The sequence below is a fragment of the Tauraco erythrolophus genome, chromosome 5 (genome assembly GCF_009769465.1).
Source record: "Tauraco erythrolophus isolate bTauEry1 chromosome 5, bTauEry1.pri, whole genome shotgun sequence".
NCBI lineage: Eukaryota > Metazoa > Chordata > Aves > Musophagiformes > Musophagidae > Tauraco > Tauraco erythrolophus.
In genome coordinates, this window is record NC_141469.1 from 35612048 (window position 1) to 35629015 (window position 16968).

Here is a 16968-nt window from a genome sequence, read left to right on the forward strand (position 1 = left end):
GGACTTGCTTGCTTTCTCCTTTAAAGCGGAGGTAACCCAGACAGTATGCGTATTTCACCTCTGTTCTGCACCCACATGGATATTTATTTTTATATGTTACTACTACAGATACAGCTCTGACAACAAGATTACTCAAGTCTCAGTGACTTCCCAGGTATTAAACAGTACAGAAAGTTACCACACTTAAGGCTGTACAATCCTAATCTAAAATTCACATAACTCAGTGAGAGGCTTTTGTTACTGAGCAAACCACCTTTGGATCAGGATTTAAAACAGCCTTGAAAGTGGTTGGTGTCCAAATCCCATGGCCTTCTGTTCATTAAATTGCATGTTAGCTCATGCAATACATGATCATGCAGTACATATTGAGAAGAATTAAAGTGTCTGTCACAAGTTGCAAAGATGCTTTTTGGTCCAACTTTTTGTTGGAGTAACAACCAGCTCCTGATTTTCTTTTTTGCCAGTGGTTTCAAAAGCAAACTAAGAAACACAAGTCTAGAAAATACAATCTACTACTCAACACAATGACTGCATGCTACCTTATGATGCTTGACCAATTTATCACAGCATTAATATCCAATTTTTAAAGGAAATTTTACATATTAGGACATGAATTTTCAATAATGAGTGATTTTACAAAGGACAATGGAAATTGAAACTAAAACGTTAATGGTCCAGAATCTTTAAAAAAGAACCTTTAAAAGGTGGTTATCTGCCCAGTGTCCGAAGCTCTCTGGGAAGAAAGTCACAGGTCAAATCATTTTAGATTTATTGCTTAGTAACAGATTTGTAAATGCTATCAGACACTCAAGGACTAAAGAGACAGTCAAATGTAAAAGGTTTACTTGCTCATAAACTTCTGAAGCAGAGTCCAACTAACACAGAGTAAGATGAGGTTCACAGACAGATACTTCCTGTTATTAGGTCAACTACAATAAGTGAAAAAGTCCACCTTTTTAAGTCTGACAAAGAAGCAAAGAGTCAAAACTTAAATATATAGACAATAAAATGCTCCGAGTTTAGTTATTTGTGTTAACTATGTTTCAGTGGATCAGGAGAAAGCAGTCTGACAAATTAAAAGCAAGTGCTCTCAACTTCCATGGTCTTTTGAAGTCTGTCTTTACCTCGGATCTGTTGAAGGACATCTTTCCATGAAAGCTTGTCTACTGCTTTTCCAACTGACCCAATTAAACAGAATATTGCTACACAGAAATCCTATCTTCTCAAGAGTTATGTGGGTACTGTTTCAACTGTTTATGAGAAAGTAATCCTCGCTGATGCTAAACTTTCATCCAAATATTAGATGATCTGCTATAGAGTCTGTTTTTTCAGCAATGTCTATAAATGAATAATTATATCTCTCCATAGTTCTCTTTCTTCTATAACAACACTTACACTTCCACATTCAGACAAATCCTCTCCTGTAGGATGTTCTCCTTCCCAAATGCAAAACTGAAACATTTAAATACTACATATGGCTAATCAGCTATGTGTTTTTCAGGAACTGAAGTCTCACAGCACAGCTTTAATGTACTGAAAGTCATTTGCAAATACGAAAACTCACAGCCGTCTTCCTGTGCATCACTTAATGAGTTCTGTACAGAAAAGGGATGGATGAATAAATACCTTTGTGTCTGCCTGGGGGAACCAATAAAACATTGATTTATAATCTCCAGTAAATACATAATCTCAGCTGGTCCACAATAGATATAAACAAAATACCTCATTTAACATCTCCATTACAAATATACCAACACCCACCACATCCCACAAACAGGGCTGGAGTAACAGAGCAGACATTCTCTTCCCATGGGTTCTACTGAACTAGGAATATGCAACAACCCAGAGGGTCCTGGCAGCATTTCTGTATGTACCCTTGTCAGCACCACCAAGGCCATGTATCTCTAGCCTGGAGGCTGCACAGCAGCTTCCCTTGGCTGCACCAAGTATTCAGTGAGGTGACCTCCAAGCCCCTGATTGGCAACTCACAGCTTGTGATTAAGTGTAAGTGCCTTGATAAATGACACGGAAAAGGCTTCAGCAGTAAGAAAGTCTGTGCCCTATGTGTTACTGTGAAGAGATGAAGGAAATTTCCCATCATTAGATAAAAAAGGAACCCTGTGAATACTTTCAAAAGGATTGCCATCTTCAAAGTCACTACCTCAAACAATTCTTAATCAGCATGTCTGGTACCATTTTGCAGGAAGCACAGGCAGATTTCCATCTAGATACACATAATCAAACACCTGCTGAACTCAGTGATCATCTGAACAAGCACTGAAACGTTTTCTTGTTCTATTTCTGTCTCTCTTTTTTTTTTTTTTTAAGATTGTATTTAGAAGTTCTTTCTTTGTAAGTGTGTTTTTCTGAGGTATTCTTAACAGATACCATTCCCTTACGGATTTGAGCAGCCATTTACAAGCACCAACGTGTCTCCTGTATCCTTAGCAGAAGTTTTAAAAGTCTTCTGGGAAGGGTCTAGCCTTTAGTTCAGAGTTTTTCATTTTACTACAAGAATATAAAGATTTACTTCTGTGCTTTTAAGAAACATCGTACAAGCTCGGCAGTCCAGAGGAATAGCAAGGACCAGAGTAACTTCGAGTCACCTTTTGCAAGTCTGTCTCAATGGCAGAGCATATACAGTAGTACTTGGAATCATCTCCTCAAAATCTTGCTCCAAACCTGGGTGACTCCTGATTAATTGAGGATCAGAACTGGTGAGCCAAATTCCTACTGCATTTTTCCCATGTCCTACCCTAATTTTTGCTCTTAATATCTTACTAAGAACTAGCAATTTATATATTACAATAGACTCCAGAAAGCAACATGTTTCTAAGGACATAAACTGTTCCACCAAAATTAACAGGACTACTCACATATTTGGGCATATGGTTCAGTTAAAGTCTTTAAGGCCAGGTTTAAAAGCCTTACGGAATCACTGTTGAAAAGTTCAACATGAATAGACTGAGATCTTTGCATTGTAAATTATTATATACAATTCTGTGTACACTTAGTATCTCACAGAATCACAGAATGGTTGATGTTAGAAAGGATATCTGGTCCACCCCTCCTGCTCAAGCAGCATCACCTAGAGCCGGGTGCCCAAGACCACGTCCAGATAACTTTTGAATATCTCCAAGGATGGAGACTCCATTGACCACTCTGGGAAAAAAATGTGTTTTCTGATGTTGAGAGGGAATCTCCTGTATTTCAGTTTGTGTCTATTGCCTCTGGTCCTGTCACTGGGCAACACTGAAAATAGCCTGGCCCAGTCTTCTTTACACCCTCCCTTCGGGTATTTATATACATTGAAGAGATGCCCCTCAGCGAAGCCTTCTCCAGGCTGAGCAGTTCCAGCTCTCTCAGCCTTTTTTCAGTGCTCCAGTCCCTCCATCATCTTAGTGGTCCCTCTCTGGACTCTCTCCAGTCTGTCCATGTCTCCCTTGCACTGGGGAGTCCAGAACTGGACACAGCATCCCAGGTGGGTCCTCATCAGTGCCAAGCAGAGGGGAAGGATCACCTACCTGCTGGCAGTACTCCTCCTAAGGCAGTCCAGGAACCCATTCTCCTTCTTTGCCACAAGGGCGCATTGCTGGCTCACGTTTAATTTGGTGTCCACCAAGCCCTCAGGTCCTTTTCTGTCAAGCTGCTTTCCAGCTGGGCGGCCCCCAGCACATACTCATGCCTGCAGTTGTGTAGGACTTTGCACTTCTTGTTGAACTTCAAGAAGTTCCTGTCAGCTCACTTCTCCAGGTTGTCAAGATGCCTCTGGATAGCAGCACAACCCTCTGGTGTTATCAGCTACATCTCCTAGTTTGGCGCCCTGTGCGAACTCGCTGAGAGTGCACTCTGCCTCCATCATCCAGGTCATTAATGAAGACACTGAACAGGACTGGACCCAGTATTGACCCTTGAGGTACACCACTGGTTACTGTCCTCCAACTAGACTCTGTGTCACTTTGTTATATTTCTAGAATATAACTAGGCAGAATTAAGATGCTATATTTTTCTATTCTACACAGCCAGATAGGACACTTTGGGAAACAGAGCGATTCTGGAAAATGCTAAACAAGCAGATGCTTTTGTCCTACTCTAATGGATATATTCTGTAAACAGCATGCATCCGTGAGGCCTAAGCTGCTTTCTTTACAAGATACTTCAGGCACTTGCAAGTGTTCACCTGTCTCTTATTGCCACAAGAGCTCTCAGTACTATATTCTGAAATAAATTCTCACTCATATCTTGAAAAAGAAGTACCTTTAACCGTAGTCACTATCATGGCTCAAGAGGAACATAAACATATAGAATGAAAGAAGTCACAGCAAGATATGAGGAAATGGGTTGATTCATACTTTGTGTTATCATGCTAATGTGTAAGATTTATTTTAAGAGCATCTCCAACAGATCATTTTGTCACTGGTGTTCACCTGCAGGCTGCAGGTTACCAGAGCAATTTTGATTTTCTGTCTTTTCTCATCTATAATTTACTGTCAGTTTTTAAGAAATCCTTGAATCTGAGTCAAGAGTCTAAAGAAGAAGGATCAGCTTAAAAAAAAAAAAAAAGAAAAACAAGGGAAAAAACACACTAAAAATGAAGCTTTGACAGTAAAATCAAAGCTTAGTTTTCACAACAGCTTTCAGCTGCACGGCTGTACAACTACCTATTCCATCACTGTCTATTTTAGTGTCAGTGAAAGAGTAATACAGTAAGAAAGTCCGTGCCTTATGTGTTACTCCCTGTCACTTCAAATATGTCACTTTTAAGAGGTCTTGTAAAGAAAATTAGTTTGACATGGCATCTACAGAAGATCTTAGCTTGATTTTTAAAAAAGAAAAGAAAAAATTCACAATTATTCCTTAGCAAGGTCCACTTGCACTAAGAAGAACTAACTTGAAAGGGACTCATCACAGACATCTTTGCTTACTAGACATATAGTATGTATGTCTATGAAATTCGTTAGTCTCTTCTCAAATTTAGCTCTTTTGCTGTAGAAATTGGTATTTATATCAACAACAGAATTTGAGTTGTGGGGGAGGACAGTTTGGCCAGTATCACCACATGTCACAGACTTATTTTCAGCTAACTCCTTTTTTATAAACAGGTAATCTCTAGACAGATATGCATTAAAGCTGCTCAAATTCCTCAAAAAAAAAGTGAAATACAAAACTGTAATTCATGTTGTTACAGTGACAAAGACAACATCCAATTAATAAAGTTCATAACCATAACCACTTAAGCAACAGTTTCGCAACGTGACAAATTCCAAACGTATTTAAAGAAAGATGGAGGAAAATCTAGAAAAAGACAGAATGTCACTTAAAGACAAATTCTGAGTCTCCTCTGGGGAACTTTGTTTTGCATTGCTCTAAGTGTTTACCCAGCACGGGGTTACCCATAAGAGCTGCTGAGCCTCAACCCAGTCTTTTCTCCTCAAGAAGCCACTTCCCACCTTAGATCATCGCTGCTCCCTCCTATACCTTGTACTCTTTTTAAAGCAGAATGACCAAAACTACCTGCAACATTCAAGAGATGGACACATCAGGAATTTTACAGTTTTTCTGTTTGCTCTAATTATTTTTTTCCTCTGGAAACACCTACAGCAGCAATAGGAATTATTCAGAAAGTGTTGCCCTGATAGTCTTAGGATGCAAGCAAAGCAAGGTTTTCAGGATGATATATTGCCCACTATGAAACACTGCAATATAGTTAGACAAGCTTGTGATTGCGTGACCTGGAAACATTTGAGGTGTATAAAATAGTGTTTCCAAAGTAAACAAAATCTATTTTTCCATTGACCTACCTATGGCAAACAGCTGTTCTGGTCAGAGAAGAACCAGAGCCAGACAGCCATCGAGGGCAACTCCAGGGGAAACAACTACAGCTTGGCAAAACCCTACACATCTGAAATGGGCCTCAATGCAGAAGTCTGAGGAAAAGATGGTAACAGGCAATAATTCCAGTTTTATCTATCCTGCATACATACACATGCTGGGAAACATTTCCCACATTATAGCAGATAACGAGACTGCACTCCTGTGAGCCAGCACCAAGTTGCCATCTACAGTTGCCATGGCTTCCTGAAGAATGAAGAACTCTGGCTTACAGAAGACTAAACCAAGATTCTAGCAGATGAAAATGAGCACACTTCCCTCAGTAGTCAGAGTGGTGGAGACAAGCATGTTACCAGCACATAAAGTGGTTGTGCTCTGTAGTCTGATCACCAGCCAGCTTTACCATCATGCAATTTCGCAAACCTCGACGGAGACACAGCAGATGTGGTTTCCCACAGGTTATGACCTACAAGAATCAGAACCTTGAATAAAAAGCATTGCTGGGATTTGTTGAATGGAAGGGAATTAAGACAGGTGAAAGAAAATAAGAATATCAAACCACAGCGGTAGAGGACCAGTGTCATGTCAGCAGATTTTCTCCTTCGGAATAATCACTCTTGGTAAGCATCACTCACTAAAGGAAAATCTTCCTCAGATATAATAATCTAAAACTAGAAGCCCTGGAGACAAATCGAATAAAAGCCTATATATTCAAAATCCAAAAGAATGCCTATATCTAAGTATTACAATCATTATTGGATTTTTTTTGCATCTGCTCTTTTATACCATAATTTAAAAATTGAATGTAGTTTGACAAGTTCATGTCAATATGGTATGACACAGAAAAAAAAAAAAGTAAATGCACTTCTAGAATATTTCAGCCAAAATATTTCCAGGAGAACCAGGAAATACGGGAGTATTTAATATAATTCTATTTTTTAAAATACCATTTCATCTGGGTTATCTGTATAATCTTGTAAATTACATTTAAATTTAAATTTTAAATTTTAAAATTGAACTCTTAAGTTCAAATTTAAAATCAGAATTGGTACAGCAAAAGGCACCTAGGATGAGAAGATTAAAGAGCTTATTTTACTAAAGGAGATAAAGTCTAACCTGAAATGCAAAAATCACAAGTGACAGAGGGAAGAGAAAAGAAATACACTTTAGGAGGGGGAATGAAAGATATTAAGGGCTAACTAACTGCTGACCAAAAATGAGAATAAGCTGAGAAAACTGGCATGAAAAGGTATCAGAAAGAAATAAGACAATTCTCAACCATCAGCCCTTCCAGTAGAAAGCCTGAAGGAACAGGAAACAGCCTCCCAGCCTTAAGACAGCAACACAGCCAAAGTTGACCATTGTCCCCAGCACCCAGCCAAGGGCTGCCCATATGCCTCCTGCTTCACCTGGGCTGGCCTTCATAAATAAAAGATTGCTAAAAAATCATTTTGGGGCTGCTTAACCTACTTGACACAAAAAGCAGTAAGGACTTTCTGAGTTGTCTCAAGTAGCAGTGCTTCGGAGCTATTTTTATCACACTTGCACATTCAAAGGAACACTGTTGCATTCGGTAATGGAGGAAGTTATCAATTAGGTTGTTAATAAAGGCTTGTAAATCTACGTCCCACATCCTACATAAACACTTTCCTTTTCTGTGGAAAGACTTCCACAGAACCACTGAAGGCAACCATCTCATATAATCCAGATAAATGCATCATGCTCCAATTTAAAAGTTAAATTTTCTGGTACTTCACAAGGGAATCTGTTCCAAACATGGCTCTGCTGAATTTCAGCATACAATTACTCACAGAGCATTTATAAGAAGTTATTATTGTAGCAATATCATCCTAGAGATTAAGCCACTCTATTCCTTCTGTACTTCTCTCTTGTATTAACATGGTGCAGTCAGTTCCTCTCCCTTCCCTCTATTTACTTGGGCACACGAGCAATGTTGCTGTCCTCTCCTTTTACAAGACAGGATCTCAGCCATGCCTGTAGTCCTCCCCATGTCCATTCCAGTTCCAAACAGTCTCTTCCAGCAAGATGCTCAACTCAGTCTTTATTCCTCCTTTCTTCAAAACCATCACTGCTTATGTACTATGGTTAATAACCTCTTAGATAGTTGCTCAGGTTACAAGTAATAGATACATGACAGAGCTCAGGAGAAAATGATTATGAAACCATGTCAGAAGACAAGTATTTGTAACTAGTAGTATTTACAACCAATTCTGAAACAAACAAGCAACCAACGACAGAGCAACAAAAAGTACTCCTCTGAGGTTTTATGCTACAATCATTAAAAAGCTGGACACTGTTAGACAGACTTAGCAAAGGTGTTTTTCCACACGCTAGTGCAAGCAATTGTGCAGGACGGTGATTGCTGGTGACAAGCTCCTACTGATCACAACTTTCCTGCCTATTTGCTTTAAACAACTTATGAATTTTACAAAGGTAGAATTGTGCCACAGATTGGCATATTACAGAATGGCTGAAGTATAACACAAATAACCTCAGGCTTCTTAGGAAAACAAGAGTTTGCTTTACAGTTACAGCTGAAATCACGAGTGTGTGGCTGTCTCCAAAATATGGTGGCTGCAGATCTGGAATACTGGCCTCACTTCAAATGCAACAAAGATGTCTTGAACAGAAGAAAAGGGAGGAAAAAAAGTAAATAATACAGGAATTATTTGATAAGAAGCTTTTACATTATTAGTGAACCGAAGTCATGATGTAAATCAACGAGATGCTGACAACTAGAGAATAGCTTACTAGCGTCTTGAACCTACTTTTGAGCTTGACAGAAAAACATGACAGAAAATTGAGCAAAATGTTTGCTGGGGAGGGGAGAGAGGAAAGTGTTGCAAGGATTAAAGAACTCATGAGGGGGATATCACGTTTGCCGCCTCCCAGCTTCAACAGAAGTGAACTCATCACACGTACCCTCTGCAGGAATGTCCTCTGGCAACTGCTGTTGTTCCTGGTGCAAAACTCTCACTAAGTTCAATGGGAAGCACACGAAGCTAGGAAAGAAAATCCCGGCTTGACAGAAACCAACAGAAATGTCGATAAAGCCCTCGAAGAAGGATAAGACTGCACTAGGAAATCATATTTCGAACAGCCTGAGGTTTCCCCTCAGTGCTAAATTTTACTTACATATTAAAACGAACATACATCTACATACCCAACTGGAAAATTAAAGCTGACTCCAATAATTTTGCTGGAAATATACAAATTCACTGCAGTCAAAACTTTGCTCCTTTTACATACTGATGTTACCTATCTTGCACAGGACTAATTCTACAGATAAAGTGTATTTCCTCTCACATAAATTAATGGCTGTCTTTAATGCTGAAACATTAATTAACTACATACTAAAGCAGGTTGTAGAAGTAGAAACACAATCTCCATAATTTGGTGGTGACGACAATTGAGAGGAAGGGAAGGGGAGAAGAGAAATAAAAAGAGCAAGAGTGAGCTGAAATGAAGGAATAAGTATTTCCTATTCAAAATATCCCAAAGACCTAACAAGGAAATACAAATTTGCATGACATCTCACCTTTAAAAGTTTATGCATGTTCAAAAAAAACCCAAAAAACCCAAACCAAAAAACCCCTACTACATAAGCATTGACATATACTCTAAGCAGACGAATCAGCCTCTTGACATTTAATAACACCCTTGTAACAGACTAGCTTTCAAAGCAAGAGAAGGGTTATCTGCAGAAGCCACACAGTGAAGATCCATGAAAGTAATTTTAAGCTTTTTCCTAAAATCTGTTGCTTTAGTGGGAGTAGAGGGGGAGTAATCTGTCTTTCAATAAACAGTAAATTGAATCAAACCATTTGCCTTCAGGAAAGCTGAACAGAGTAAGTGAGCCCAAGGATAAAGGGACAGGATAGGAGAACTGGTCAGACCAAAATAAAAGCGTCAGGGAGGATGGTATCATGCATTTACAAAGGAGTTGAATTTACATGGACACAGAAGGACAAGCTCTCCTCACTTCTCAACTGTTTCCTACTTTTGCTGGCTGTCAGAAGGGATTCTTAGTTCAGGTTTCACTGTCAGAGGATTGCTGCAGATGTTTCCTCCACATGCCTTGAAGTTTCATCTCTGGATGAAAAGTATTTCCAAGTGCCAGCCCCAGTAAACCTCGACTTTATTTATTTAGAGTAATGACGACATCCAGTGGCCACTAAGGTAATCTCAGCCTACAGCAAGATAACCTCTTATATCAGAACAGATAATCTCTTTCCATAAACGTATATATTAACTCTGCTCTTCCACTCTCTAGTCTAAAAGTAGGAGTGCATTACAAGGAACACTATAACCATTGCGCAAGAGTCGTCTTACTCAGGTCCTCAAACGAATTCTAACCAAGCCTTTTTCAGTTCTGTCTCACATTGAAAAATTACAAATGAGAAACACAAAAATTCTTAAGCACTTCCATGGTCCTCAAAGAAACTGAAAACCAGAAAAAATAAATGTGCAAGAACGGGTGGGGCAGAGGGGAACCTGCATATGCACACACACAAGTCTCTCAAGCTGTTAAAACTTGTTGCCTCATCTACCACAGTCAGTCACACATACATGTTTTTAAAAGAAATGGAAGAAACACTTTTCAAAGTGCTTCAAAGCAAAAAACCGATGTTTCTGGTTTCCACTTTTGTAAGGAACTCAGTCAAAATATGAAAACAAAACACTTTCAGCATGCTTGTGTTCTCTCACAGAAAACGTCTGTTAAATACTTACTTGCCCAAATATTTCTGGCAGCCCCAAAACTTGACCAGTGAAAACACCAATACAGATGAAAATTGCTGTGACTTGACCCAATGAACCACGGATTTCCTTAGGAGATATTTCACTCAAATACATGGGAAGGGCACTCAGAGAAATGCCTACAAAGAAAAGTAAAAACCATATATTAAGTCAAATTGCCTTTTCATTATGTCAAGTACGAAACAAACGTCTATTGAAAGGAGTCTGAGTGTCAACCTGCTCACAAGAGCAGCATAAAAACATACAAAGAACAGGAGTCTATCTATCCACAGGTAATATGAATTATCTTCTCTGCATGTCTAATTACTCTTGCTCCTTTTAATAACCATGGGATTGTTTATCTGTTACAGATCTACAGGGATGTGCGTAGGATGCTATTTGATGAGAAGCACAAAAGGTTACTCAGGGATAAGAATTACCAGGAGAAGGGATTTTATGTTTTAAATTTATTCATCCCAGAGCATGCAAAATCAGGTTAGCACTGGTGCAGGTAAGGAAAAAAAAACAACAATGTGTTAGACGGAGAGAGCAGACACTGTCAGACAAAATATTTTTTACTGTAAAGGGTATTAGCAGACGTTCCTCTCAATACAGTCTTATAGCTGCAATGATCTCACAATGCCAGGCATAAAACAAGGGCGAGAATGCTGCTCAAAGCCAGGAGAAAACAAATGCATGACACTGGTCAGTACACTGACAATATTTACAAAGGCTCTGGACGTTTGGTCATTTGGTGGTAGTCTGAGACAAAAAATGAACAGTCGGCACCAAAATTACCCATACACTTCACATTGCAAATGACAGACACAGCCACCTTCAAACAACCATAGTTTGTGCTTACAAATAATATAACCAAAGCTTGCCAGGAAGGGGGCTTAGTGATGCAAAAGTCAAAGCATTTTCTGTTGTTTAGATTAATGTAATTACACTGAAAGTGTAAAACCATCTTAACTCATCAAGTCTGTCTCCACATTAAGTAAATATTTCTCACCATCTAGCGATCTGTGAAGTCAGTGAGAATCTCAGTGCTAGCTGCAAGACTATTCTGGTGCAGCAGTTCCTCCATGATCTACTTTTAAACCAGGAAGACCATGTTGCTAGGAGCAAACGATGATGTATCAAACCTTCCACTTAATCCTACTGGCATTAGCATGAGATCCAACAACTGCTAAAAGCAAAGTAGCAAGCAGCTTTAATAAACAGACTGCACTCTTCTAGCCAAAAGATTTTCATTGCATGAAGACAAATATGCTCTATGGGGCCTAGGGGGAAGGAAGGGGTAGGAACAATGAGGATGGACAGCAGAGGCCAGTATCCATTTCAGTGTCTTCTCCAAACATCAGGTCCTCTGACCCTTATCCTGGTGGTTTGCCCTAGTGAAATCAGTGTGGCTAGTCCCTGAAATGCCTCTTTAATGTAAAGAAAGATCTAACTGGAGAGGAGAAGAAAGATTATGTATGGTGTATGCCTTTCAGATAAGTACAGCACGATAAAAGCTTACCTGCATCAACACCCATTATAATGCGGCCCAGTATGAGCATTTCAAACGACCCCGCCAACAAGGAGAGGGACATCAACAATGCAGCCGTCACTGCAAACACGTTATTGAGCAGCAATGTACATTTCCTAAAAGGAAAAGATATTTTATGTAAGTACCAGCATCACGACAGTTACAACTAGTCATATTCAAAGCACACTAGGCTATTACTCTTAAACATCAATAACTATATTAAAAACTGCTACCAAACACTGCCTCTTAGATGTTGTGTAGAGTTCCAAAATATGACAGCGTACCCAAACGGACACAGTTCCAAATCTATACCATGGTTTTAAAATAAACCATATCATAGTTAACTAAGGAGCTATACTTCAAAGGCATGGCAATTAGCCATCCTACACATCTTAAGAATCCAAGTGCCATGCCTGAGACTCCATATATGAGTATAAACAAGCACGCTTTGTGTAATTGTATGTATGTAGGAACCAGAGAACATACTTCAAATAGCAATAAGCTCTGTAGGCATTTTTGTGCTACATATAGTTTTTGCCATTTTGAGAACTTCACAACACTGACATATTTATGTCACCATAATTCATCTTTAAACCCATGATATTAAAAACATACATTGAGGAAAATTACTTACTAGTTGTAGCGTTAGAAAAAAACATTTGGGCTCACAGAAGTGATAAAAATCAACCTGTTTCTGGAAATTGTTCAAATTAACCAAAATACTGATTTATGTCTTTTTTTCCCCCCAGTTTTTTAAATTATTTGATTCTATAGCAGTCAAATAAAATGTAAAAAAGATACATATATTCTTTGAAAAAATATTTCAAAGAAAATAAATTTTTATGGAAAATGATTACTTTGTTGAAAAAATACAAAGAAAATAATGAAAATATATTTTTAAAATTTCAGAACATCTCCATTTCTCATTCACACTATACCAACAGCTGTATTCTTACAGTTTTCGTCTTACAGAACTTTCTGCTCAAGTTTGAGGAACTCATTAATTCAACAGAGACTTGTAAGTCTCATAACTTTTGCAGAAGGAAATACTTTACAAAAGAAATTATATGAGGATTTCAGGAGCTTTTAACAGTCAGATTCAAACACTGACATCCAAGGTCTCATTTCCTGAACACATGGAAGAAGAGAGGTTAAAGACATAAGATCAATAGCTCTGCTGCAATGGTTCTCTACTGAGAGACAAAATAGAAAACCCACCCAGAACTCAGAGAATCACTGCTACCTTATACACATCTCTCCACAAATACAGATTTAAGTGGCTTTTTGCTAAATCATAGCCTGCAGGTGAATGGCTGGAGAAGCCATTATCATCAGGTTCAGTCTTGTGACCAACTGAAAAATTTCTTACAATTCCCAGGCAGTCACAGTCACGGCTGGGATATCTGCTGAAGATGTGGTAGCCTCTCTACCACACAGCATGATGAAATAGCTGCTTTGCATTGCTTATGATCCAACACAAGACAAAACACCATAACTTTCGCAGTTATGTGGCAAAAGAATGATCGTATCCTGTGTTTTCCATCTGTGAGTCACCTCAGTCACATGCAGTAAAGGAACAGAGCTTTGTCTTTACCAGTCACATAATTAACCACAATCTTGTTTTGGCTCTAGGGGTACAACTCAATACTGAAGCCTCCAATCTCACTCACAACAACATATGAAGGAAACAACTGATTTAAAAACAAGTTTACCTGGAGATAAACATCACTGATGATGTAAATTATGAGGATTCTATTAACTTTGACAAGTAAATGGCACAGGCTGGAAATACAGATTTTATTAAAAAACTGAAGTGGTATTAAATTCGTAAGTATTCTCAATAGATTTTCAATCTCTATATATTGTAATTTCCATGCAAAAGCAGAGCAGTGACCAGAAAGGCTGTGTACACTTTTCTTTTCCAAAGCAGGTAAGAAACTGACCCAGCAGTCCTCACTCTTCTTGAGTTCAACACACAAGTACCAAATGGAAATCTCCCACCTGTTGAACCAGTCATGCAACTAGTTACAAGAGATAAATACATTTTTGATATGAAATATTTTTAATACTTTCCTTTTTAATTACTTTTCCAGTTTTCTAGTGTTTTTGAACATTGTATGAATGAATAACATTATCTGAAGATCAAACAATGAGATATAGCTCATTTAAAGTATATGTTTGTACAACATAGCTGTCAAGCATGATGACTATAAGATTTGAAACAGATTTTTTCAAATGGATATAATTTGAGACGGCTAAAGTGATATAAATCATGCCAGAAATGGAAACAAAATGTTCACTCAGATCAAACAAGTTCTACACATTCATCTGAAGATATTACTTTCTTCTTTAATTTAAATAAAACCTACAAAATATTTATCTTTTTAGAAAAGTTGGCCAGCAATCCCTTACTCTATACAGCAAAGAATAGAAAAGCGCAACCTAACTAATGAAGATAAAACCAGAGGATTTTGTCTTTACTAGGTTAAAAACAAACAAACAAAAACAAAGTAATACACTGTTTAGAGTGTCACTATGTAAAGCATGTAAATTTTTGGTAATGAAAACACTATGCTGGGTGTCTGTGGCAAGGTTTTGAAGTGAAGGAGCTGCAGAGGTGGCTTTTGTGAGGAGATGGAACAAGGGAATAACAAGGTCAGTGAAGGAGAAGGTGCTCCAGGACTGAGCAGGTGCATTGCCAGAGGGACTGCAGCCCATGGAGGACCCACGCTGGAGCACAGGAGAGTGAGAAGGAAGGAGTGGCAGAGAGAAGCTGCTGCACACTGACCCCGACCCCCTGCACCACCTGTTCCCTCACTGAAGGGACTGTGTGACCTGTCGTGGTACCAAGGGGCAGGAGAGGAGCCTAAAGTGATGTTCAGCCTGGGAAGGTAGGAGGAAAGGTATTTTAATGTTTATCTTGTTTCCCAATATCTGATCAGTAATTAAATATTTATGCTAACTGGCAATAAAATAAGTTAAATTCCCCAAGTTGAGCCTGTTTTGCCCATGACAGTAATTGGTGTTTTCAATTTCTTTAGTCTGACCCATGAGTCTTCTCCTGTTCCTCCTATTTCTGCCCAGTCTCCCCATCCCACTTGTGGGGTGGGGAGTGACGAGCAGCTGGGTGGGTTCTTGACTGCCAGCTGGGGCCAACCCACCACAAACATGAACAATGGGAACAACTTCTCATCATAACACCTAAGAAAAAAAATACAGCAAAACCCTACAAATTCCTCATGCTGTCCCAGTTCAGACCTAATCAGATCATGTTGTATTCAAGTTTGCTACGATCACAAAAAAGCCAGGCTTTCCTGGTCATAAAGGGGAAAACTGTATTGCCTTAGCAACAAGGCACAGGAAAAAGAAACGAATCAAAAAACCCTGACAAACCACTGCTTGTCTAGCTGTAATGTAAGTGATATAAAGATATCACACTTCACAAAGCACCACAGCAGATACTTTCCCTTGGGAAAGTCCAATTGATCTTGTCAGATAACTGTGCTTAACACACTACCGAAGTGTAAGCATGCAAACTTCAACACTAAGACACTGTAAGAAAAGACATACACTGATTTGTTGGTCAGCCTAATCATTTCTCTCACATCCCAGATCACAAACTGATCAAGGAATTGTCCAAACAGTACATGAGACCTGTTGAAGTATAAATACCATAGCTAGCTCTCACATCGCACATTTCATTTTTTCAGTCTTGCTGAAGGTTATAGAGCACATCAATATCCCTATTTCTGTAACTGGGTAAACAGAGGAATAGATAGCAAAGTGGACTCAACCTAAAGCACATGTGTAAAACAGTGCCACAGGTGGGAAAGGGAACCTGGATTCAAGCTCCAGTCCAGAGCTCCACATGGTTCTGCTGCAGAAATAATAGATGCTAAAATACTAGTATCTAAAAAGACTAAAAATACTAGGCTAGCATTCATTTAGATATAAAAATTTTTGTTCTTTTCATTCAAATAATTCAGAATTTTCTCCAGCAAAAAGAAATAAAAGCATTTATGCATTCAAAAGCAAGATGCTTTCAAAAACTTCTGATGGAGCACCAAGTATCTGTCACAAGCAGCTGCATCATAAGCTAAACAGTAAGTTTTGCAACTTCGTACCCAAACTGCTTCTCTCTAAGACTGGCTATCCCTACTGCTGCAGGAATGTAACTTTAAATCCTGTACTCAATCTGAAATAGTCCTAAGAGCCATTTGCTCAGTGGAAACCAGTTTCAATAAGCATTCCAGCTGAGACAGGCAGTTCACCCATCAGTTAGACACAAATAGAGCTAAGCTTTAAGCATTTTTTCTGCCTTTTTCTTTTTTAGCTATTTTGGATATTGAAGACACTTGAGAATCTCTTCCTCAAAATTGTCCTTGGCTTTTTGCAAAAACACATATGATTAATTTCTTGTGATTTCAATGTTGCCATTTGCTGTCACGATACTGGACAGTTCCAGAGGCCAGAACAGAATCCTAGAAACTACATGCCCTCCATGACTGCACTAACTTTAATTAGGGATTTGAATTAATAATCTTTTTGTCTAAAACTCGCAACTAGGAAAAGGATAGAATTAAAGTTTCCTCAAAAAATTTACTGTCGTCTCAAAATTCAGTGGTAAGAAAGAAGCTCCACATGGGAGCAAACATGACACTACACACAAAAAGTATAGTAAGGAAACCAGGTGTTCAAATAACAAGCTGTCAAAGCCAGTAACAGCTTGAACACTGGATCACCATTTCAACTACAGTAGATGACTTCAGAATAACGAAGTTGGAGCATTACTAAAATAATCCAGATAAATTCCCTTAATTGCTTCATACTCAAAATGGTTCACTGTG

The 16968-nt window shown here is 38.7% G+C and overlaps 1 protein-coding gene across 2 annotated transcripts in view; it reads right to left on the bottom strand.

The window, feature by feature from the left end:
* The window catches only part of SLC2A9 (solute carrier family 2 member 9), a 99058-nt gene that overhangs the window by 67779 nt on the left and 14311 nt on the right, over window positions 1-16968 (bottom strand). For both annotated transcript variants that reach the window (XM_086611575.1, XM_086611573.1), the window contains 2 exons: window positions 12113-12237; window positions 10585-10730 (listed from right to left, as the gene is read on the bottom strand). In XM_086611575.1, coding sequence (XP_086467701.1) covers window positions 10585-10730; window positions 12113-12237 — 271 coding nt within the window. The remainder of the gene's footprint in view (window positions 1-10584; window positions 10731-12112; window positions 12238-16968) is intronic.